The sequence below is a fragment of the Monodon monoceros genome, unplaced genomic scaffold (genome assembly GCF_005190385.1).
Source record: "Monodon monoceros isolate NGI ecotype Baffin Bay Population unplaced genomic scaffold, NGI_Narwhal_1 Super_Scaffold_16, whole genome shotgun sequence".
NCBI classification, from domain to species: Eukaryota; Metazoa; Chordata; class Mammalia; order Artiodactyla; family Monodontidae; genus Monodon; species Monodon monoceros.
Window position 1 is genome coordinate 29,840,000 of NW_021703772.1, and position 24,051 is coordinate 29,864,050.

The following is a 24,051-nucleotide window of genomic DNA, read 5'->3' on the forward strand; positions in this document are numbered from 1 at the left end:
AGCAGGAAATGAAGGCAGAAAGGTAGGCTTTATTTTACATAGCAATTAATGATAAACTCACTGTTAATTCTTGAAATTTATTTTACTATATAGTAGTATATTAAGTTTGATCATTTGTTTATAATTAAAAACAGCAAAACTGCCCTTTATATAGAATTAGAAGATTCAAATTTATGTGCTAGCCGCTCCTTCTCAGCTTCTTAATGATGTACAAATCAGTTAATCTATCTGAGATGGAGTATTCTCATCTCTAGAATTTCAGGAAAAATATCAGGACTTGTGAAATGTTCAATGAAATAATGTATATATATATGAAGTGCTTTAAAACCATAAAATATTACCGAAAAGTTTGTGATTGGCATTGTTTTTCCTATGATAATATAACTCTTCTTTGTTTTATTCTTAGCAATATGTTAAGGATACCTGTAAGAAGGGCCTTAGTGAGCCTTTCTAAGTCTCCTAAAGGATGTGGTGAGTGTCTTTTTTTTGAATTTGCGTTTGTGGGTACTAGACTTTCTGTCTTTGTAAATTCATAGGTTTATGGAATGTTTCTTGAAAGACCCATAATATATTTTAAATAAAAATGGAAACAGTGACCCAAGTTGAATAGAATAATTTTCAAAATACAACTTTAAACATTTTATAGAAATTATCGTGGAATAGAAAGTAGTAGGAATTGCCCATCAGTGCCAAAATGGAAAAAGCAGTCATTCTGCTTTTGAGAAGTGGTCTTCCCAGGAACATATTTTCAGTGGTATGAAAAGTTACAACTTAAACTGCTGTTAAAAGTAGACAGCCATATTCTGTTTGGTATTCAGGACTGGAAAAGCTTTCCTCTAAGTCAGTAATTTAGAAGTTTGCGTCTAGAGAAATAGAAGGGAATAGTACAAAATGAGGAAAAAATTTAGATGTGAAGGTTAATTAATCCATTATCCTCTGCTGTAATAACTTGAACTCTGTTAATTTCATTTTCACCTCAATATTTTTGATGGTCAGTTCGAACAACTGCCACAGCAGCAAGCAACTTGATTGAAGTATTTGTTGATGGTCAGTCTGTCATGGTGGAACCAGGAACTACCATCCTCCAAGTAGGCATTCATTTTAATTCTTTATTTTTGTGTATGTTCTGATTTAAAAAAAACAAAAATAATTTATTTTCTTTATACTTTTCATTTGCTTCTAAAATTTTCAAGATTCCTTGACAAATGCTCATTAAAGAACTATATATAGATAGTAAAATTATATGAAAATAAGTTTGGTTTGAAATCTTGGCATTTCAGAGTGAGTGAGCTATCGTTTATCAGTTTCTGACTTTCTAAGTGAACTGTGGCAGTCCTTTTGTTTCACTCCTGCCTTCAAATAAATTCCCGTTTAGAAGTTTTAAGTTACCTAAAATAAATTATTAGTTAACATAGGTAAGTTTGGGGAAAAGGTGACCTTTGTTGTGAGCCTGCTTGATGCTTTTCACTTTTATGTAACCTATTTTTAATAATATTTCTAGGAATGTGTCCTACAAAGCAGATAAATGGAGGGTAGTAGGTTCTCGAATTTATGCCCTAAATATTTAATTTCTCCAGATTCCTCCAGAACTAACAGAGTTGGTCATGTAGAAGAAGTGCTTCATTCCATCGTAAATTATTGCAGAGCTAAATGCTCTTTATTCATTTTAACAGTAATTTCTAGACTGTCAGGCATACACATGTAAACATAAATATATAACAAAATTATGTACAGTGGAGAGTATTTTGGCATGTATAGGTAGAAAGAGATGTCAGGAATATCTCAGGTGACCTCTGAGAAGATTATTTAAAGGATGAGTAGGTTTTTATATGTGGACAAGGAAGCTTCAGGTAGTTTGGTATTGATGGAACATAAGGTATGTGTAGAAGAGGAGATAACAGGAAATCAGATTATTCTGGTAGAGAAGGTCTGGTCATTAAAGACAATGTATGCAATGTTGAAGAGCTTATAGTTTGGACCATCAAGAATATTCATGGCTACTAAGCAGTATGACAGTGACTGTAGAGGATGGTGGTTTGGAGAATAATAAGACTGGAATGAGACACAGAAAGAGTATATCTTGCATTAGTGGAGCAGGAAGTGAAAAGGCCCAAAATAGTGGCAATGGGAATGAAAACAAGAAGGTATATTCAGGGGAGAGTGAGATGGAGATAGACAGGCCTTTAGGAATGATGAAGAGCAGAGGAGTTTTTGTGATTTCTGCCTTTGTTAGCTTATTTGGGGATGTATAGTAGGGGACAAAAATAGATTGAATTTTAACTGTCTGTAGAGTGTACACATGTGAATGCCTACTTACATCTAAAGAAGTGGAGGACTATCAGGGCTGCAGACCATCAGGGCCACAGATGAAGTTTTGAATGTAATCATATGTAAATGAGCTAGTGTGAAGGCTGGGACAGTTGACCCACTGCATCTAGCACACAGGAAGACTCCATACGTTTTTTCTAAGTAGTTAAAATATTGAAAATCGATGAGATTGCTTTAGAGTGAGGACTAAGGATGGAAGAACTAATTCTAGAGGAAGTTTGAGTACATTTGTAGGCTCAGAGAAGGAGCAGGGATAATTGGTAGAGGGAACTAATATCCTTCACTAAGCAAATGGGAACTGGGAAGGGAGTGAGAGTCCTGGGTGGGGTATTTGGAGCCAAAGATAGAACCAGATTATAGTCAGCTGGAAGGTGTAAAGTGGAGTCTAATCTAAAGGAGGAGGGGCTAGTCAATGAGGAAGTCAAGGTATGAAACCACTGGGACAGAATTTGAAGGAGGAGTCTTTGTAGACAATGGTCCAGAATAGAAATGGGGAGTCAAGCCTTTAGCACAGTCTGAATATGCTTCTTTATCCAGTTTCTTCCACATAAGGTATAGGCACGGTGAGGATCTTTAAAGAGGTAGCTTCAGAGCAGACAGGGGTTGGAATCAAGAGGAAAGAAAAGGAGGGAAATCTCTTTGAGGATCGAGTTACAGATATTTGTAGGTAGGAGTAATAATATAGGTAGGGGATGGCCTCATGTTTTTTTGTTTGTTTTTACTGTGTTTTAGACAAGGATGAGGTCAGGTTATTCTAGTGCAAACATTTTTTACTTTGTCTCCTAGGCTTGTGAGAAGGTTGGCATGCAGATCCCTCGATTCTGTTATCATGAAAGGTTGTCTGTTGCTGGAAACTGCAGGATGTGCCTTGTTGAAATTGAGAAAGCTCCTAAGGTACTTGATACCTAAAATTCCACACCATGCTGTAGAAGGTAGAAAACTTTAAATCTTGCAGCAGACTTTATTTATAATCAGTATTGTTGTAGTGGAGAATCTGGTTCTGTTTACTTCTATCTATAAATTTATTTTTTGTGTGATTGATTCTCTTCATTTCAAAACTGGAAACCCATTGAAGAAAGTGCTTTATATAAATGCAAGTGGCATATAATGGTAACATTGAGAAATTAAAGGGGTCTTTTTAGAGCAGTCACTATTTCCAAATGGTGTGTGACACACAAGTAGGATGTGGAACTGCCAAGCAGCACATTAGAAGTGCTTATGCTGTGCCATTTTCACTAGAGAAAAGGGTTGCAGTGAAGAGGTTCACTTTCAGTTTAATTTCGTTTTGGCTTGTGCAATTTTAATTCAGTACTGCCTGCTAATCAAAACACAGTTATTTGATGTTCCATTTCAGAGCCTCTTATAAAAAATCTCATTAATTATTAGAATAAAATTAAGATGTCTTGTTTCTAAGAGAAATGTATCGTGCCAGATTATCATATTATAAATATGAAAACTAAACTCAGTCTTCAAAAATACTCTGTTCTTTCCTGGTTTTCAAATGTTAATTTAATATTTTTATATATTGGGTTAACTTATAATTACAAATAAATACAAATACTTAGAGATTTTTGCATTGAAATTCCAGGTTGTAGCTGCTTGTGCCATGCCAGTAATGAAAGGTTGGAATATCCTGACAAACTCAGAGAAAACTAAGAAAGCCAGGTACTTTATTGTTAACTCGGCATAGTGACTTTTATTAGAGCAGAAAATTGCACACTTCAGTATGTAGACCTTCCCATAGACGAGAAATTCAGTATCAAACTCTGAAGAAGTTGGCGTGCTTGGCTTCTAGGAGCAGTTGGAAGTGAGTACACATAGAGGAGGTGAAGTCAGGTGTTTATGGTTCTGAGCCTACAGCAGAATCAGCATTAAAATCCCTTGTTTAGAACCTTGCTCATCTTGTGGTAACAGTGAGTTTGTTTGGGGCTTATTGAACTGAGATTATTGCAGTGATATTGTACTGTACTGTACTGGCACTGATTGTGTTTGTTTTTGCTTTACATTCATGTTTTTTTGAATTAATGCCAGTGTTTTCTGAAGACCATTCAGCAACTTTTGGTATTTCTGTATTGTTAAAACTCAATTTTCTAGGTTCTCTAATGATGTTTTATTCTGGATTCCTATAAACTTTTTAGATTATGTATTTAATACTACTCTTATGATAGTTACATTGGCGTTTCTTATAGTAAATGTAAAATCCATGTTAACTATATGAGAGTATACATCTGTGACAGTTATTTAAATAGGCTATATGTAAACCATTTTGAATGTCAGCAATTTATGTAATTATGTATATTACAATTTTCTTTACAGGGAAGGTGTGATGGAGTTCCTACTAGCAAATCACCCACTGGATTGTCCTATTTGTGACCAGGGAGGTGAATGTGATCTGCAGGCATGTAGTCTAATTCCTTAAATCTTTTTGTTTTAATTTTGTGAGCAAAATTTGGTTAACTCTTTCATAATCTACTTAAGGACCAGTCCATGATGTTTGGAAGTGATAGGAGCCGGTTTTTAGAGGGGAAACGTGCTGTGGAGGACAAGAACATTGGGCCATTGGTAAAAACCATTATGACTAGATGTATACAGTGTACTCGGTGCATCAGGTAATCTTTTTCTCCTTCTCTCTTCTGCAATATCATTTGTATACTTATTTAATATTCACAAAATTTGGTGGAATAACACCACTGGAACGGATATCAACTTTTATTTGGTGAAAGAAGAGGGATGTTGTATTCAGTGTTTTTTACATAAGCCAGTAAAATGAATAAGTTTTTACTTTTAGTTAATATCAACTTTACTTGGATTTAAAAATCAAAATCTACAAGCATTAACTTTGTGATAACTTGCTGAGCTGTGCACATGATTTGTGCAATTTTCTGTACGTGTGTTACACCTCAAATTAAATGGAAACATTTATTATTTTTATTCAGGGACTACATTTTCCATTGAAAATCTATCTTTCTAGTGTTTTGAAAATCATTACCTTTGTGATAATGAATAGGAAATGAGGTAAGTTTGCTGCGTTTGACCATTTGATGGTACATTTTTATCTTGCAGATTTGCAAGTGAGATTGCAGGAGTAGATGATCTGGGAACAACAGGCCGAGGAAATGATATGCAAGTTGGCACATACATTGAAAAGATGTTCATGTCTGAACTTTCTGGGAATATCATTGACATCTGCCCTGTAGGTGCCCTGACCTCTAAGCCCTATGCCTTTACTGCTCGGCCTTGGGAAACAAGGTATTCATCATGGTATTTTTTGTCCTTTAATTCAGTACTATTCAAAAAAATTTAAGATTCATTTTCTTCATGAGTTCTAATTGTTCTGGTCCAAGTTTTTATTTATTTGCTTTAAGTAGAACCCTTTTAATAGAAGATAAGTTGTTAAATTGAAGGATAGGATGAAACTGTGCAAATTAATTGTAGTTTTCTTGGAAATTAATTCCAAAGTACTTAATCACAAAATTATTTTATTCACTTGTTCTTCCAAGGAATAAGATTGTCTTGATTTTTAAAAATGTATAGTTTCCTCTCATTGTACATTAAAATTTCAACCACGTATACATATTATACTTTAATTAGTTCTTATTAGTTCTTTATAATTACAAATCTATTTTTTAAAATCTATCTATTTATTTATTTATGGCTGTGTTGGGTCTTCGTTGCTGTGCATGGGCTTTCTCTAGTTGCTGCAAGTGGGGTCTACTCTTCATTGCGGTGCGCAAACTTCTCACTGCGGTGGCTTTTTCTTGTTGCAGAGCACGGGCTCTGGGCGTGTGGGCTTCAGTAGTTGTGGCACATGGGCTTAGTTGTTCTGTGGCATGTGGGATCTTCCTGGACCAGAGCTCAAACCAGTGTCCCTTACATTGGCAGGTGGATTCTTAACCACTGCACCACCAGGGAAGTCTTACAAATCTAAAATAAACATATTTATAACTTTTCTTATATATCTCTGATTCTTCTGATTAAATTAGGAAATGAAATAGATCGTTGCAATAAATTTGTATACTTTTAAGGTTCTAGAAATATATCATCAAATTGCCTTCTGATTTTAAACTCCTACCAGAGTACCAGAGTATATGGGAGTATCTTAAAATTCCAGGCTTTAAAAAAAAAAAAAAAAAAAAACTCCAGACTTTAAACCATGTATTTGTGTATACAAAAGGTTTAGGGAGCTGGGGGCAGGGAGGAGACAGTACATAATTGAAATGTCTAAATAGAGAGTGTTTTCTCCTCTCCATAATACATACAAATGCTACACTTAATGTTGTGTCACAGGTCTTTGAGACACTATTCATTTTTTGTAAAACTTTTTTTTCTTTATTCTTCAGATTGGATGAATTCTGTTGATCTGTTGTCAAGTTCATTCATTCATTCTTTTGTCATCTCAAATCTGCTGTTCAACCCCTATAGTGATTTGTTTTATTACAGTTATACTTTACAACTCCAGAATTTCTATTTCGTTCTTTTTTGTAATTTCTGTATCCTTACTGGGAATCTTTGTTGATTCAATGTTTCATACTTCCCTTTAATCTTTAAACATGATTTTCCTTATTTCTTCGAACATATTTTAATGTTCTTGTTTTTATTTTTAAGCAAGGCTTCTTAGGAGTTGCTCCTGCGTCTGTATAGCTTAGTAGTCAGATAATGACTGTGCTTAAATTCTTTGAGCCAGTAAAGCTTTCATCCTCTGCCACTGGATCTGTGTGTGGATAGAAGAGCATATTCATATTCAGAGATAAGGCTGTTTTCAAGTCTACCCAGCTTGTACTTTACACCAGGTCTTTTGGGTCTCTCTATTGTCCAGGAGAGTATGAATAGCCTGGGGCTCTCTCTGGTCTCAGCTGCACATATGTGCAGCCTCCACTAGGAATGCTTGCCCTGACTGTGACTACAGCCTCAGGCTAGTACTCTTGACTTTCCTCGGCTCAATGACCTCCAAGATACCACTTCCACAGACAACTTTTGCCATTTCTTCAAGACGAGTGAGCCTTGTCTGTAGGAAAGAAAGAAGCTCCTGTCTTCATAGCTTGTCCCATCTTGGCAGAACCTCCAGTTCAAGGTGGTAGGAAAGGGGATAAGAATAGTCCCAAGCCAGAACACCACTGATTTCCACTGTTCTTTCTTGAAGTTCAGGAGTTTTTCCCACACATGAAAGCTTTTCATGATATTGTGTGCTTTTGTTAGCTCTCCAAAGAGCTGAATTGGTTGCTTTTGTCAGTTTTTGTCTAGCTTTATTTTTGGTTTTGGGGGGAGGATTTGTCAAGCTCCTTAATCAGCCACACCCCAAAATCTTGCCCCTCTTATTATTTATTTTGATACTCTAATTGTCCATATTTCGCTATTTGCAGCTGTTCCAGTTGGTTTCTGTTTTAGATAACAGTTTTAAAGGCTTCATTTTTGCATTACGGTCTGTTCAAATATGAGGGTATATTTATTTTATTTACCTATTTTTATTTATTTAATTTTTTAAATCACAGTTCCTCTGAGTTCCATTAGTTTTAGAAATTCAGAAAGGAAATTTGTAAAATTTTTTGTTTTTCGTAAACCCAGTAACAGAAACTTTTTATTTTCAAAATCAACTAGTAAATATATGTGTTTATTTTCTTAGAAAGACAGAATCCATTGATGTAATGGATGCAGTTGGAAGTAATATTGTGGTCAGCACAAGAACTGGAGAGGTAATGAGGATTTTGCCAAGGATGCATGAGGACATCAATGAAGAGTGGATCTCTGATAAAACCAGGTATGTGCTATATTGTTTCCTTTAACTTTTGGACTTGATTTAAAGGAAATTTTATAATAATTTTAATATTAAGGAACAGTCTTTTATATTTGCAAATTAATGTATATAGACTATTGAAATCTGGACTGTTTATATAGAGAATTAGACAAAACTGACTTTAATAGTCCTAGGTATATCACTGGCTTTCATATTAACTGGCTTTCATATTGAGAAATATGTTTTTTCCTCCCAGATAGAGAAATTGAAGTAAATTAAGATACTTTATCTATTTCAGTTTGCCTCTGTTTCATTGGAGAATAGAAGCTAAATATAAGTTAGATTTGCACAATATAATTTTGATGAAATATCTAAAGATACTCAAGTTTTATAAATGGTTTGGCTTTTTCAGCTACCAGATTTCTTGTGTATTGTAATTTTAAGATTATTCAGGTAGCTGAAAATAAATTATAAGAACTCAAACATTTTAGGTGGTATTTTAGTTTTAGATGATGTTTGTAGAATATTTATTAGTTCATCTCCAAAGAAACCTGGAATAATTATTTTATCCAAGTGTTTGTTCTGTTTGACCTTTAACCAGTACTGTATTTTAATAACATTTCTTTTAGATTTTAAACTTGAAAATTATAGTTGCCTTTTTTAACAAGATTCCACAAATGGTATAATTTCTGTTATCTAGATTTGCCTATGATGGGCTAAAACGTCAAAGACTTACCGAGCCGATGGTCAGAAATGAAAAGGGGCTTTTAACATACACCACCTGGGAGGACGCACTCTCTCGTGTAGCTGGAATGGTAAAAAATTGAAGTATAGAATAACTATATTTGTGATTTCCAAGGCACATCTTTCTAATGAAGAGGGGATATGTTTCTCTTCACTTCTTTCATCTTGCCAAGATTATCTTCCATTTAACAAACATTTATTGAGAAAAAAAGAAAACATGTATTGAGAACTGTACAACATGTCATGCTAGATGTAGGGATATAAAGACCACTAGCACATAGTTCTTAACCTCCCACAGTCTTTTAGGAAAAGATGCATAATTAAGCAATTATCATATGCTGCTTTGGGTAGTTGTGCAGAAAATGATATATGAGAGAGCACATTGGAGGGATGCCTAACCAGGTATCGTGTCACATAGGTAAGGTGACTCCTTAGGCAAAGTCTAAGCATGAATACAAGCTTGCCAGAGCAAAAACGGGGAATGGCCTTCTGGTCAGAGAAAAGCAACATACATAAAGGGCTTGAAGGAATGACAGATCCTTCAGATGAAGTTGTATTTAAATATAATTCCACAGTCTTCATCTTCCAGACCTCATTTTGAGACCCTTTGTTCCTAATTTAAAAACAAACAGGAACTTCCCTGGCTGTCCAGTGGTTAAGACTCCACACCTCCACTGCAGGGAGCACAGGTTCGATCCCTGGTTAGGGAATCAGATCCCACATGCCACACAGCACGACCATAAATAAATAAATACATGCATACATACATACATCTTTATTCCAGACTGATGTTATTAACCTTGGCCCCACATACGCTTCTGCTTCTCACTTTCAGATTAATAATTAATGTGAGAACGTTTTAGTTAGAAGTTTGTTCCTTTTATTGTACTTGAAAATGACATTATTGTTTTGTTTTCTGAACATTTCATTGTGATCCTTTGCTGAATGAAGGTTTCTTGGTGATAGCCTTTCCATCCATTTTTAGTTGCAGAGTTTTCAAGGCAACGATGTGGCAGCAATCGCAGGTGGCTTGGTGGATGCTGAAGCCCTAGTATCTCTCAAAGATTTACTTAATAGAGTGGACTCTGACACCCTATGCACTGAAGAGGTCTTCCCTACCACAGGAGCTGGGTGAGAAGTTTGAAGCTAGAATCTAGGCTTTCTTTTTTTTTTCTTTCTTTTTTTTTTTTTTCTGGTTACAAGTTGTGTTTAAACCAACACATCTATGGCATCAGTGACTTTTATGTGACAGCTTGGATACTCCAACATACCAACCAGCTTATTATCACATATAGACCAAAGTCAGACCAGGAGCTATTAGAGAATCCAGTTATTAATAAGTATCTGAACCTTTGATGTAATTTAAGAATGCTTCATAGATTCTTTTTTTGTCTGGGAGTGCCATGGGTTTGATGACAGGAGAGTATTTCATGGATTGTCAGTGTGTATTAGTTTTAAAGTAAAACTTGCATTTTATATTTCGTGTTTCTAGCACAGATCTACGTTCCAGTTATCTTCTTAATACTACAATTGCCGGTGTGGAAGAGACAGATGTTGTCCTCCTGGTTGGTACAAATCCACGTTTTGAGGCACCACTATTTAATGCTAGAATTCGAAAGAGGTTAGTAATAATATTCAGGGTTTTAAAAACATTTATATGATAATTTGTTTTATATATGAAAAAATGACTATTTTAGCTGATTCCAAATAGTGTTAGTGGGAATGAGACTCCAAAAGATAATTGGAGGGCAATTTCTAACAGCTCCATTCCCCGCTTCTCCCCCTGCTGATCTTTTTATCTTTTTAGTTTGAAATAATTCAGGATACTTGAAATGTTCTTTGTATACCCATTTTTGTGTAATGTTCACCCGATTAGTCAATGTTCATGTTTCATGTATTTTTTTATTCTCTCTCCATGTATATATTTGTTTGAATATAACCATCTGAAAGTAGGTTGTAGACATAATGCTCTTTTTATCCCACACTGAGTACTTCTGTGTGGATTTCCTAAGAACAAGGGATATTCTCCATTTAAGAATTTGATTATTTAATCAAGAATTTACTATTGATACAGTATTCTTATCTAATCTATAGTTTGTGTTCAGATATCACTGATTCTTCCATAATTTCTTTTATAAATTTTTTTTTTTCCTGCCCAGGATCCAGTCTGGAGTTACACATTGCAGTCAGTGTCATGACTCTTCAGTCTCCTTTTTTGACATATTTTTTGAAGAGTACAGGCCAGTTATTTTGTAGAATGACTCTCCATCTTTTTATATCTTAGAGACTTAATAGATCGACCATATAATTGATTGTCTAAACTGGGACACTGTTGAGAGTAGAAAGGGGAGTTGTTAATTACTCCAGGATGACAGGTTAAAACCACCACTGTCTCTGACAAACCAGAGTTACATGGTCACCACATTTATAACTATTTTTGGAGGAGCTGGATCCATACTTCCTTGTCATAGAGAATAAATATGAATGATGTAGTTTGTTTTTTATGAAATTTATTTAAATGGCCTTAATGGATAATTAGGAGGTAACTGACTCTGCTGTGTAAGTATGACAAAATAAAAACTACAGATCATTTATGCTAAAATTAAAGTCTTTGTTTATAGCTAGCTTAGAGTTAGCATTCTAACACAGCAAATTAATTCATTGAATTTCTTTGGTGTGTACGGGCTTACCTCATTTTGTTGCACTTTGCTGTATTGTACTTGCAGATATGGTGTTTTTTGCAAATTTAAAGTTTATGGCAGCCCTCATTCAAGTAAGTCTTTTGGTGCCATTTTCCAACAGCATCGGCTCACTTTGTGTCTCTGTCATATTTTGATAATTTTCAAAATATTTCAGACTTTTTCAGTATTATTACATTTTATCATGGTGATCAGTGGTCTTTGATGTTAGTGTTGTAATTGTTTTGGGACACCACAAACCATACCCATATAATATGGTGAATTTAATAAATGTTGGTGTGTTTTAATAACCTACAATGGCTTCCAAGTGTCAAAGTGAAAGAAAGAGTTGCACATCTTTTACTTTAAATCAAAAGCTAGAAATGATTAAACTTACTGAAGAAGGCTTGTTGAAAGCCGAGACAGGCCAAAAGATAGACCTCTTGTGCCAGTTAGTCAAGTTGTGAATGCAAAGGAAAAGTTCTTGAGGGAAATTAAAAGTACTACTCCAATGAGCACATGAATGATAAGAAAGCAAAATAGCCTTATTGCTGATAATGGATAAAGTTTGTGTGGTCTGGATAGAAGATCAAACCAGCCATGACATTCCCTTAAGCCAAACCTAATCCAGAGCAAGGCCCTAACTCTCTTCAATTCTGAAGGCTGAAAGAGGTGAGGAAGCTGCAGAAGAAGAGTTGAAGCTAGCAGAGGTTGTTTCATGAGATTTATGGAAAGAAGCTGTCTCCATAACGTAAAAGTGCAAGGTGAAGCAGCAAGTGCTGATGTAGAAGCTGCAGCAAGTTATCCAGGAGATCTAGCTACGATAATTAATGAAGGTGGCTACACTAAACCACAGATTTTTCAGTGTAGACGAAACAGCCTTATATTGGAAAAAGATGCCATTGCTGGAGAAGGACTTTCATAGCTAGAGAAGAAAAGTCAGTGCTTGGCTTCAGAGCTTCAAAGGACAGACTCTGTTAGGGGCTAATGCACCTGGTGACCTGAAGTTGAAGCCAGTGCTCAACTTAACCATTCCAAAAATCCTAGGGCCCTTAAGAATTTTGCTAAATCTATTCTGCCTGTACTCAGTAAATGGAGCAGCAAAGCCTGGATAATAGCACATCTGTAGCACATCTGTTTGCAACATGGGCTACTCAATATTTTAAGCCCATTGTTGAGACCTACTGCTCAGAAAAAAAGACTCCTTTCAAAATATTACTGCTAATTGATAATTGCACCTGATCACCCAAAAGCTCTGATGGAGATATACAATGAGATTAATGTTGTTTTGTGCCTGCTAACACAACGTCCATTCTGCAGCTCATGGATCAAGGAGTAAGATTTTTGGGTCTTATTACTGAGAAATACATTCATAAGGCTGTAGCTGCCATAGCTAGTGATTCTACTGATGGAAAGTAAATTGAAAACCTGGAAAGGATTCACCATTCTAGATGCCATTAAGAACATTCTTGAGGGCTTCCCTGGTGGCGCAGCGGTTGAGAGTCCACCTGCCGATGCAGGGGACGCGGGTTCGTGCCCGGGTCTGGGAAGATCCCACATGCCGCCTAGTGGCTGGGCCCATGAGCCATGGCGGCTGAGCCTGCGCGTCTGGAGCCTGTGGTCCACAGTGGGAGAGGCCACAACAGTGAGAGGCCCGCATACCGCAAAAAAAAAAAAAAAAAAAAGAAGAACATTTTTGAGTCATTGGAAGAGGTCAAGATATCAGTGTTAAAAAGGAGTTTGGAAGAAGTTGATTCCAAACCTCCTGGATTACTTTGAGGGGCTCAGGACTTCAGCTGAGGAAGTAACTGCAGATGTGGAAATAGAGAACTAGAATTAGAAGTAGAGTCTGAGGATGTGACTGCATTGCTGCAATCTCATGATAAAACTTTAATGGATGAAGAGTTGCTTCTTATGGATGAGCAAAAAAAGTTGTTTCTTGATATAGGATCTATTCCTGGTGAATTCTGTGAAGAAATTGTTGAAATGACAACAGTGGATTTAGAATATTACATAAATTTAAGTTGATAAAGCAGCAGCCAGATTTGAAAGGATTGACTCCCAATTGTGAAAGAATTTCTACCGTGGGTAAAATGCCATCAAACAGCACTGCACGCTACAGAGAAATTGTTCATGAGAGGAAGAGATCGTCGGTGCGGCACACTTCATTACTGTCTTATTCTAAGAAACTGCCACAGCCAGCCCAGCCTTCAGCAACCACCACCTGATCAAAGTCAGCAGCCATCAGCACGAGGCAAGATTCTCCACCAGCAAAAAGATTTCCATTCACTCAAGGTTCATACGATGTTTAGCATGTTTTTAGCAATAAAGTATTTTTTAATTAAGGTGTGTATATTGTTTTTCTGACATAATGATTTTGTACACTTAATAGACTGCAGTGTAGTGTAAATATAACTTTTATATGCACCAGGAAACCAAAAGATTTGTGTGACTTGCTTTATTGTGATACTTTATTTTGTGGTCTGGGAAGGAACCAGCAATATCTCCAAGGTATGCCTGTATTTTTCACAACACTTTATTTTTGAAAGGTACGCAATAATATCTATTAAAGTTAAATGTTCTGGGAGGGCTTTAGTGCTTTTAACATTTTCTAATTTAAATAGATGTAGCACATAGCATTGAAGAGACCAGTAACTGCTAACTTAGTGATTTAGCTCTAAAAACTCTGTTGTTTTCTTTCAGTTGGCTCCACAATGACTTAAAAGTGGCCCTTATAGGCAGCCCTGTTGATCTCACTTACAGCTACGACCATCTGGGAGATTCTCCCAAAATTCTTCAAGACATTGCTTCGGGCAGCCATCCTTTCAGCCAGGTGCTCTTGAGTTATATGTATCTACTCTCTTTGATTTTTAAGTATTATTTTTTAAATTTATTATTTTTGGAATAATATGCGATTGCTGTTAAAAACTACGTATATATAGCAACATAGAAAATAATATATAAGAAAGTAAACATTATCCAAAATCCCACTACCCCAAACAAGCATTGATAAAACATCATACAGTCATTTCTCTATTCATATATAGAGCAAGATGGATGGATAGGTAAACAAAAATGAAATCCTACTGTACATTTTTATTTATCAGAGTTTAATTTTACTCGAAGTTATTAAAAAATGAAGTAAAACTGAAAGAATTAAACTTTAAACTTCAGTGAAATCTTTCTTTACAGCAAGGGTTATTATTCCTAAAGAAATTTCACCAGTTTTTGTTTGTTTTTTATTTATTTATTTTTTTGTCCACACCACGCGGCATGTGGGATCTTACTTCCCAGACCAGGGATCGAACCCATGCCCCTTGCAGTGGAAGTGTGGGGTCTTAACCACTGGACCACCAGGGAAGTCCCTCACCAGTTTTTTTTACATGACTTTTTCATTACTAAGTTCTTTATTTACATTCATTTAATTGCCATCTGGAGTTTAGAGCTTTTGGGTTTGTTTTTGTTTGTTTGTTTTTGTTTTCAAGAGGAGATGTAAGTGCACCATTCCTTGAGTTCTTTCTTGCTTGAGAATGTTTATTTTATTCCTGAAGAGAGCCTTGACAGGATATAAAGGTCTAGGGTTATACTTTTTTTTCCCTCTGAACTTTATAGATACTGCCTTTTGTAACTGTGGAGAAGAAGCCCAGTGTCAGCCATATTCTCTTCCAATCCTGTCCTATTTTTTGTTGTTGTTGTCTAGATACTTTATTACTGATACTTCATGCTTGATTTTTTATCTTTGAAATTTAGTAACTTCACTAGAATGTGTCTTACGGATGGTGGTTCTCTACCATTTTTTTTTAATGGGACATGCATCTTTCAGTCTGAAGATTCAAGATTCTCTTTGTTTTAGGAGTAGTGTGTGTGTCTGTGTGTGTGTGGGGGGGGGGATGGTGATTGTTAAAAAAATGTAAAAGGTTTCTGTTTCTCACATAACAGTGTTTCTGAAGGTAAGCAGTTTGACAGATGGTGCAGTTGTCCAAGGATGTCATCAAGGCAGGAGCCTACCTTCCTGCTTTGCTATCCTCAGTGCATTTACTCACTCACATGTGTTTGTGTGTGAGCCTCTCCTCATGGTTCCAGGATGGTTGGTTTACTGACAGCTTCAGGTGTAGGCAAGAAGAAAGTCAAGTGTGAGGGGACAAAGCAGCCAAACCCAACTTCTTTGTCTGTCGGTTTTGAATAACATCATTATTGTTACTGTGATCAAAAGTATTTTTTTTCATGTATTGAGAAGAATCCTTCTCTTCTCTCTAGTTCACATCCCCATGCCCCAGAAGGTGATGAGTGTTCGTCAGGAAAGTTTTCTTCTCTAATATATTTAAATGTATTTTCTATTAATTAGTGCTTTTTGTTAAGAACTCTTAACAGTGCAGATATTGGATCTCCTCTTCTGTCTTTTCTGTCATTTTTTCTTTATTTTTTGTTCTTTTTCAGTTTATTTTATATAATTTCATATAAACTGTCTTTCTTGTCCCAGTATTTATAGTCATGTTTAATTCTGTTTTTTATTGTTTCTGGAATGATTTTCATTTCTGCTTTGTTTCTCTTCTAGTTCTTTCTTGAATTCTCTGATGAAAACCTTCCATAATACTCTCTATTATGTATCTTCTCTGAGCTCTTTTTTTAAGTGAGGAATTGTTTTTCATTTTCTTTGAGGCTATTGAAAACTGTTTCTTATTTTTTTGAGGCTACTGAAAGCTCTTCACATTTTCTTGGGAAATTCCTCTTGTGGATGTCCTCCTTTTTGTAGTATCTAGGCATAATTCTCATGCTGATTCATTGATTGGGTCCAGCTATTTATTGAAGAATGACACAGAAGATGGGCAGGAGAGTGAACTGTTATAGTCGACAGCTTTACTTCTAATTTTTCCATCCTCCACTGTATGTACATCTTTTGCACTTCAGATGCATTTCCTCTCAGTTTTTGGTATTCAAGTAGTTACTGTGGTTTAAAGCAAAGCCCTTAACTTTAAGGTATTCTGCATTGTGATGTAGTGATCATTGCTTTCCCTACCTTCTCCTCCCTGTCTGGGGCATTTAGAGAGTAGATGGACTATAGTAGACATGGTACTTGAGCATGGTTTCTCCTGTTACAAAGTATCACCTGAACCTCTGTATGGACATTCCTCAATTTTTTCTGGGACCTATCCATAGTCATTCCGACCAAAGGATGTTTGGCTAGAGTTTTCATTCCCAATGATTCCTTTTTGAAAATCTGTTTTATTTGATACTAGTTTAGCTATTTCACAGTAGCATTGGCAAGAGATTTTTGAGTAAATCTGGTTGTATGCATATCCATATGTCGACTAGCAAATTAAGACATTCACATTAGAACTAAAACTTGGGACAGCATATTATAGATGCAAATTTGGTTAGATTTAGTTACTTCTAATGTTTGTTTATTTTATTTTTTAAAGCTAATTCTTTTTATTTCTTTTTTTTTTTTTTTTTGCGGTACGCGGGCCTCTCACTGTCGTGGCCTCTCCCGTTGCGGAGCACAGGCTCCGGACGCGCAGGCTCAGCGGCCATGGCTCACGGGCCCAGCCGCTCCGCGGCATGTGGGATTTTCCCGGACCGGGGCACGAACCCGTGTCCGCTGCATCGGCAGGCAGACTCTCAACCACTGCGCCACCAGGGAAGCCCTTTATTATTTTTTTTAATTAATTTTTATTGGAGTTTAGTTGCTTTACAATGTTATGTTAGTTTCTGCTGTACAGCAAAGTGAATCAGTTATACATACACATTTATTCCCTCTTTTTTAGATTTCCTTCCCACTTCTACTGTTTTTTTAAATGAAAGTTCTTTTTTCTTAAAGGTCCTAAAGGAAGCTAAAAAACCAATGGTGGTTTTAGGCAGTTCTGCACTCCAAAGAAATGATGGGGCAGCAATTCTTGCAGCTGTTTCCAACATTGCTCAAAAGATTCGGATGAGTAGTGGTGTTACTGGTGATTGGAAAGTTATGAATATCCTTCATAGGTAAGTTGAGTAGTTGTTTTTTTTTGTTTTTTTTTTGTTTTTTTTGCGGTACGCGGGCCTCTCACTGTTGTGGCCTCTCCCGTTGTGGAGCACAGGCTCTGGACGCGTAGGCTCAACGGCCATGGCTCACGGGTCTAGCCGCTCCGCGGCATGTGGGATCTTCCCGGACCAGGGCACGAACCCGTGTCCCCTGCATCAGCAGGCGGACTCTCAACCACTGCGCCACCAGGGAAGCCCGAGTAATTGTTTTATAATCTATAATTTTGTGTATATTTTGTGTACACTGTCACATTTAGATTTACAAACAACTTAATATTTAGCGACATTTAGTGACATTATCTCAGTAGCAGATGTGAAATAGAAACCTTTATTTTGTGTGAGAAAAAGCCAAGATAGTAAATAATATTAAAAATATCCAAATTGCAGTAAGTGCTAAAACATCTTAAAAATCTGTATCATATTAATATACTGTGGTTCAAAAATTGCAATAAGTCCTCTGACTTTTAAATGATAAAAATGTAAGCTGGGCTTCCCTGGTGGCGCAGTGGTTGAGAGTCTGCCTGCCAATGCAGGGGACGGGGGTTCGGGCCCTGGCCCGGGAAGATCCCACATGCTGCGAAACAGCTAAGCCTGTGTGCTGCAACTGCTGAGCCTGTGCTCTGAAGCCTGCGAGCCGCGGCTGCTGGGCCCATGTGCCACAACTACTGAAGCCTGCACACCTGGAGCCTGTGCTCTGCAGCGGTGGGGGTGAGGGGGAAGAGGGGGCACCACAGTGGGAGGCCTGCGCGCCACGGTGGGGAGTGGCCCCCGCTCGCCGCGGCTAGAGGGAGCCTGCCCGCAGCACCGGGGACCCAACGCAGCCAAAAATAAATAAATTTATTAAAAAAAAACAAATGTAAGCTAACGTGAGAATTCAAATAAAGTGAGGTTTTTCTCTGACAATATCAGTAGTGCAGATTTATTTAGAAAAGTTGGAAAGAGAAGAAAGAATACAAAAATGGAAGTTATCCATAGTTCACAATCTGTAGATAATTACTGTTGCAGTTTTTGTGTGCATTGTTCTGGGTTTCTTTGTGTGTATATAAATATTTTTTTAGTTATATAGTTGAAGTCATACTGTGTATGCAATTTTGTGTCCTGATTTTGATTGGTTTTCATTACCAAACAAGAATTTCCTCATGGTTAGAAATTCTTTATAAACATAAACATTAATGGCTATATAATATGAATATATATAATTTTTTTAACCTTTCCTTCGTCTTAACATGTAATTCATTTTGCATTAGTGAATGAATTTCCCATAATCCTTCTACCTTAAGTATTATTTTTCAAATCTTCAGATTTGTTTAAGGATTGAGGCTAAACACTTTTAAGTTTGCTAGGCAAACTTTTTTAAATTTAAAAGTGTTGAAATGCGTTCTTAAACATTAGTTTCAGTGTTGTATTTCCCCACTTATTGGTTTAATTTGGCATTGTAGTTCATCACGTAAACGTTTCTTTTTTGACTTTTTTTTTTTTTTTTTTTTAATTTTTGGCTGTGTTGGGTCTTCGCTGCTGTGCCCGGGCTTTCTCTAGTCGTGGCGAGTGGGGGCTACTCTTTTGTTGAGGTGTGCAGGCATCTCATTGTGGTGGCTTCTCTTGTTGCAGAGCATGGGCTCTAGGCGCGCGGGCTTCAGTAGTTGTGGCACGCGGGCTTAGTGGTTGTGGCTCGTGGGCTCTAGAGCACAGGCTCAGTAGTTGTGGCGCACAGGCTCAGCTGCTCTGAGGCATGTGGGATCCTCCTGGACCAGGGATTGAACCCATGTCCCCTGCATTGGCAGGCGGACTCCTAACCACTGTGCCACTAGGGAAATCCCAAAAACTTTATATTTTTAAAATAGTTTATTTGCATTGACCACCTCTAGATCCTTTCTAGCCACAATTTTTAGCATTTTAGAATTTTTAGAATAGAAAAGAGACTAGATATTTTCTTATTTTAAATTCACTTTTGAATCCATGTCTTTATTAATTTTTTTTGTTTGTTTTTACTGAATGGGTACTTAATAACTTTTTAAGAAAAATTTCTGTGTCTAACAATGTCTTTCTGATTCCTTCTCACAGATGACCACTTGGCTAGATACAAAGATCACAAGTTGTTTCCTTTAATACTCAGTATTTTTTTCACCTTTCTTTCACATTTTAGAGAAGATCTCATCTAATCTGAGTTTTGTCTGTGATTATAACCTGATTTTATACATGTGTGTGTTTTTGTCCACTTACTTTTTTGGATTCCTTATTTTTGATGTTAAAATTTTCTACTAGAATATAACTGAGTGACATTCATTTGACATTACCTCTGCCTGGGAATATCATAGAACTCTCCATTTTCAAATTGAAATTTTTGATATGGTTTTTCCTTTTAAGTTCAGAAGAAGCCAATTGGTTTACTTTTACATTGTTATTTGGTCTCATACAGAAGCTTCTATTTGTTATGCGTTGGTTGGCCCTTCAGACTTTTAGCTCTTATCTTTTTTCTCCTAATTTTTCTCATTTTTTTCTATGTTTAGGTAGAATTTCTTATACTCTGTCATTTGTGAGTTTTCATTATGGAGCGCACTGACAACTTTGTAATTTTTAATTGATTAACCTTGTTTTTTTATTTCATTTCATTCTTACCTAAGTTTTCCTTTTCATGAAAATTCAATGTACTTTATTAGGACATACCCTTTAATGCTTGTTGAGAACATGAAACAGATATTTTAAAACCTTTTCTTTCTTTCCTTTTTTTTTTTTGGATATTTGTTTATCTGTTTATCTATCTATCTATTTATTTATTTATTTATTTGGCTGTGCCGGGTCTTAGTTGCAGCACGCGGTATCTTCATTGTGGCATGCAGGGTCTTTTAGTTGCGGCATGCGGGGTCTTCTAGCTGTGGCACATGGGATCTTTAGTTGCAGCATGCGAACTCTTAGTTGCGGCATGTGGGATCTATTTCCCTGACCAACAGTCGAACCCAGGCCCACTACATTGGGAGCTCGGAGTCTTAGCCACTAGACCACCAGGAAAGTCCCTTGTCTTTATTTCTTATAGTAAGTTTATTTCAGAGTAAAGCATATTTTCTAATTCTTGGAGAATCTTTTAATCCTTTTTTTGTTTACTGATCATTCTCACAGAGGCAAACTTAGGTTACTTAGTTTGTTTTCCAAGATGAGGTGGGCTCTGTCATAAGTTAGTGCGTGAGTCTCTGCTCAGATCTTTGAGAGACATCCAGGCTTAGAATGAGAGACATTAAAAAAAAATATTGTGTAGGTGGGGTGGCAGGGGGGAGCTAAGTTTTGAAATTGAACTTGGGAAGTGTGAGTTCTCTAACTTTGTTCATTTTTAAGATAAATTTGATTGGGAACTCCCTGGCAGTCCAGTGGTTGGGACTCCACACATTCACTGACATGGGCCCAGGTTCAGCCCCTGGTCAGGGAACTAGGATCCTGCCAGCCATGCAGAGTGACAAAAAAAAGAGATAGATTTTGTTATTTTTGGTCCTTTGCATTCCATGTGAATTTTAGGGTCAACTTGTCAGTTTTTGCAAGGGATTCAGCTGTGATTTTTTGATAGGGATTGCATTAAATCTGTAGATCAATTTGGGAAGTATTGCCATCTTAACAATATTGTCTTCTGATCCATGAACATAGATGTCTTTCCATCTGTTATGGTCTTTAATTTCCTTTGGAGTTGTTTTGTAATTCATTATACAAATCTTGCACTTCTTTTGTTAAATTTTTCAAACTATTTTATTCTTTTGATGTCCCATTAGAGAGTTTGACAGAGCAGCAGCATCTGGTGGGAGTTCGTTTGACCTGCCCTCCTCCCTTACCAAATAACGTAAAACCCAACTAGCTTTATTCACAGTAGGTCCTCAAAATGGCTACTATCTCTTATAAGAAAATTAACAATAGCAAACTAGACCAAAGATTCCCAAATGTTCAAAGTATAGTTTGAAACCTTTTCTTTAAAAGATTATTATCTGCTTGTAATAGTAATATATGTTAATTGAAAAAATTCCATAAGAACATACAACAGTATACTAATTATAGATTTCTCTGAATTAGTTTTATGAGTGGTGTTTAAATTTTTCCCTTTTGGTTTTCAAAATCATCTAATTTTTCTCTAATGACTGTGCTTGACTTATCAAGTCTTACTGTATTGAATAAAAATCAACTTAAGACGATTGCAGTTGGCATAAAGTTTCCAGAATTAGTCCATTAAGTATTACTTCATGAAGAAACAGTGTCCTAAGCATCTTATTTACTTTTTTGCCATTCTTAAAACAGTAAAAGACGGCTGCTTCTGGTTTTGACATCTATTTCAAATGGGTAAAAATGATGAGGGAAGATCTTTGACAGCATTGAATAGAAAAGAGACTAGGTATCATTTCAAGAATCACATTTAAATTTTTATAATGAAAACACAACAAGTATGCTAAAAACTCGTGCTTGTTTTACAGGATTGCAAGCCAAGTAGCTGCTTTGGACCTTGGCTATAAACCTGGGGTGGAAGCAATTCGGAAGAACCCTCCCAAAGTGCTGTTTCTCCTGGGAGCAGATGGAGGTTGTATTACTCGACAGGATTTGCCAAAGGATTGTTTCATTATTTATCAAGGTTAGTAGCATCTGTGGCACTAGAAACAGAAGAGAATAGTACATTGTGTATATTAGGAACTGTATGGCAATATATTTAGTGGATTGAATATTTTCCATTTGAGAATTTCCCTACACACACACCAATTTTAAAAACATATTTGTTAATATGTATTTTTATAGATATTTAAATGTTTTAGATTTTATATTTAAAAAAATACGTTTATAAAAAATAGGTTTATTAGTTACATAGTTGCTATTGCTATTAAGAATTATCACCTCATGGTTTTTTTTGTTTTTTTTGTTTTTGCGTTACGTGGGCCTCTCACTGTTGTGGCCTCTCCCGTTGCGGAGCACAGGCTCCGGACACGCAGGCTCAGTGGCCATGGCTCACGGGCCTAGCTGCTCTGAGGCATGTGGGATCTTCCTGGACCGGGGCACGAACCTGTGTCCCCTGCATCGGCAGGCGGACTGTCAACCACTGCGCCACCAGGGAAGCCCCACCTCATGTTTTTTAATAACAAATAATTAGAAGAAACCTAAATGCCCCCAGTAATAGTAATTTAAATTATGAAATATTATGTAACATTAAATTCAGTTTTTCACAGAATATTTAGTGTTATTATATAATCAAGGGGAAGCTTTTTTATATATATAAACAGTGTAAAAGTTATAAAATCACGAGTCCTGTGTCAAAAGATACTTAAGGAATTATATTTAATAGCACTCCTTTGGTTTTTTGTGTTTGACTCATTTTCTTGAACTCTAACTCATTGCAAATGTAATCAAGCCTCTTTGGAATAAATGGAGTCGAGTATTCCTGGATATTTTATGGAGAAAAGTATTATATAACTTTTCACTTCATTTAACACAAACACCATACACTTATACTAGGCTTTTTATTGCCATGCCACATAAAAAGCATTATGTAATATTTCGTATCTTTAGTTTAATAAAGTTAAACTAAAATGCATAAACTAAAATCCTGTCCTAGTTCTATCCAGAGATAATCACTGATGATGGTCTAGATAGATGCACAGTTCATATGTACTTCTATGCATATGCAAACATGTACATATGCAAACATGTACATTGGCTTTTCTTTCAATTAACTAAAGTTTCTTTTTTCTTCCAACACTTCTGTTAAACTTTTAATGAGTGATAGTCTTTCAGCATACTATTTTCTGTAATCTTCTGTTTATGCTCTTAATCACACTCCTGTATGTCATACTCGTGACACTTTTTGTTCCTCCACCATTTCAGTTTACTTTACCAAATTTCACTAACATACATCTGAGCGTTTCCACTTTGTAATGATCAAGAGAAATGATACACCTAGTTGCCCGTAATATGTGTGTTTATGCTATTATACGTATTTGTGTATTTGCAAAAATTAATCTGGGAAGACACATACCAAATGGGAAGGGAGTTTAACTGTGGGCAAAGTGGGCTTTAATTTTTATTCCAAATACTTCAATACTATATTGTTTTAATTTTTAAAACACTTATAATTATAAAAATGTAATTTTAAAAGGATATATACTGTGTTCATGTATAGTACCTAATCAGCTTTGTGCTAAAATGTGGTTTGCCATTTTCCATCTTTTCACAGGACATCATGGTGATGTTGGAGCTCCTATAGCGGATGTTATTCTCCCCGGCGCTGCTTACACGGAGAAGTCTGCTACTTATGTCAATACTGAGGGCCGAGCTCAGCAGACTAAAGTAGCAGTGACACCTCCTGGCTTGGCAAGAGAAGACTGGAAAATTATAAGAGCCCTTTCTGAGGTATTTGTCCTTAGTGATGCTGCTAATGGAATGTTTGACATGTTAGCTTGTCAGAATGATTTTCAAAGTCAAGGAAGATGCACGTCTGAAATGCAGAGATGACTTGAATAATCTCTGTAGGAAAAACGTGTTCAGAAAATGGGGATTTGGGGAATTCCCTGGAGGTCCAGTGGTTAGGATGCCACACTT

At 36.3% G+C, this 24,051-nt stretch overlaps 1 protein-coding gene across 1 annotated transcript in view; it reads left to right on the plus strand.

The window, feature by feature from the left end:
- NDUFS1 (NADH:ubiquinone oxidoreductase core subunit S1) overlaps window positions 1-24,051 on the plus strand; it is a 30,976-nt gene that overhangs the window by 3,260 nt on the left and 3,665 nt on the right. The window contains exons 2-16 of the mRNA XM_029225603.1: window positions 407-471; window positions 997-1,088; window positions 3,115-3,222; window positions 3,917-3,993; window positions 4,645-4,726; window positions 4,807-4,937; window positions 5,392-5,577; window positions 7,949-8,083; window positions 8,760-8,874; window positions 9,789-9,934; window positions 10,296-10,424; window positions 14,185-14,314; window positions 17,300-17,460; window positions 21,942-22,096; window positions 23,687-23,862. Of these exons, the coding sequence (XP_029081436.1) occupies window positions 411-471; window positions 997-1,088; window positions 3,115-3,222; window positions 3,917-3,993; window positions 4,645-4,726; window positions 4,807-4,937; window positions 5,392-5,577; window positions 7,949-8,083; window positions 8,760-8,874; window positions 9,789-9,934; window positions 10,296-10,424; window positions 14,185-14,314; window positions 17,300-17,460; window positions 21,942-22,096; window positions 23,687-23,862 (1,884 nt within the window). The 5' untranslated portion in view covers window positions 407-410. The remainder of the gene's footprint in view (window positions 1-406; window positions 472-996; window positions 1,089-3,114; window positions 3,223-3,916; window positions 3,994-4,644; window positions 4,727-4,806; window positions 4,938-5,391; window positions 5,578-7,948; window positions 8,084-8,759; window positions 8,875-9,788; window positions 9,935-10,295; window positions 10,425-14,184; window positions 14,315-17,299; window positions 17,461-21,941; window positions 22,097-23,686; window positions 23,863-24,051) is intronic.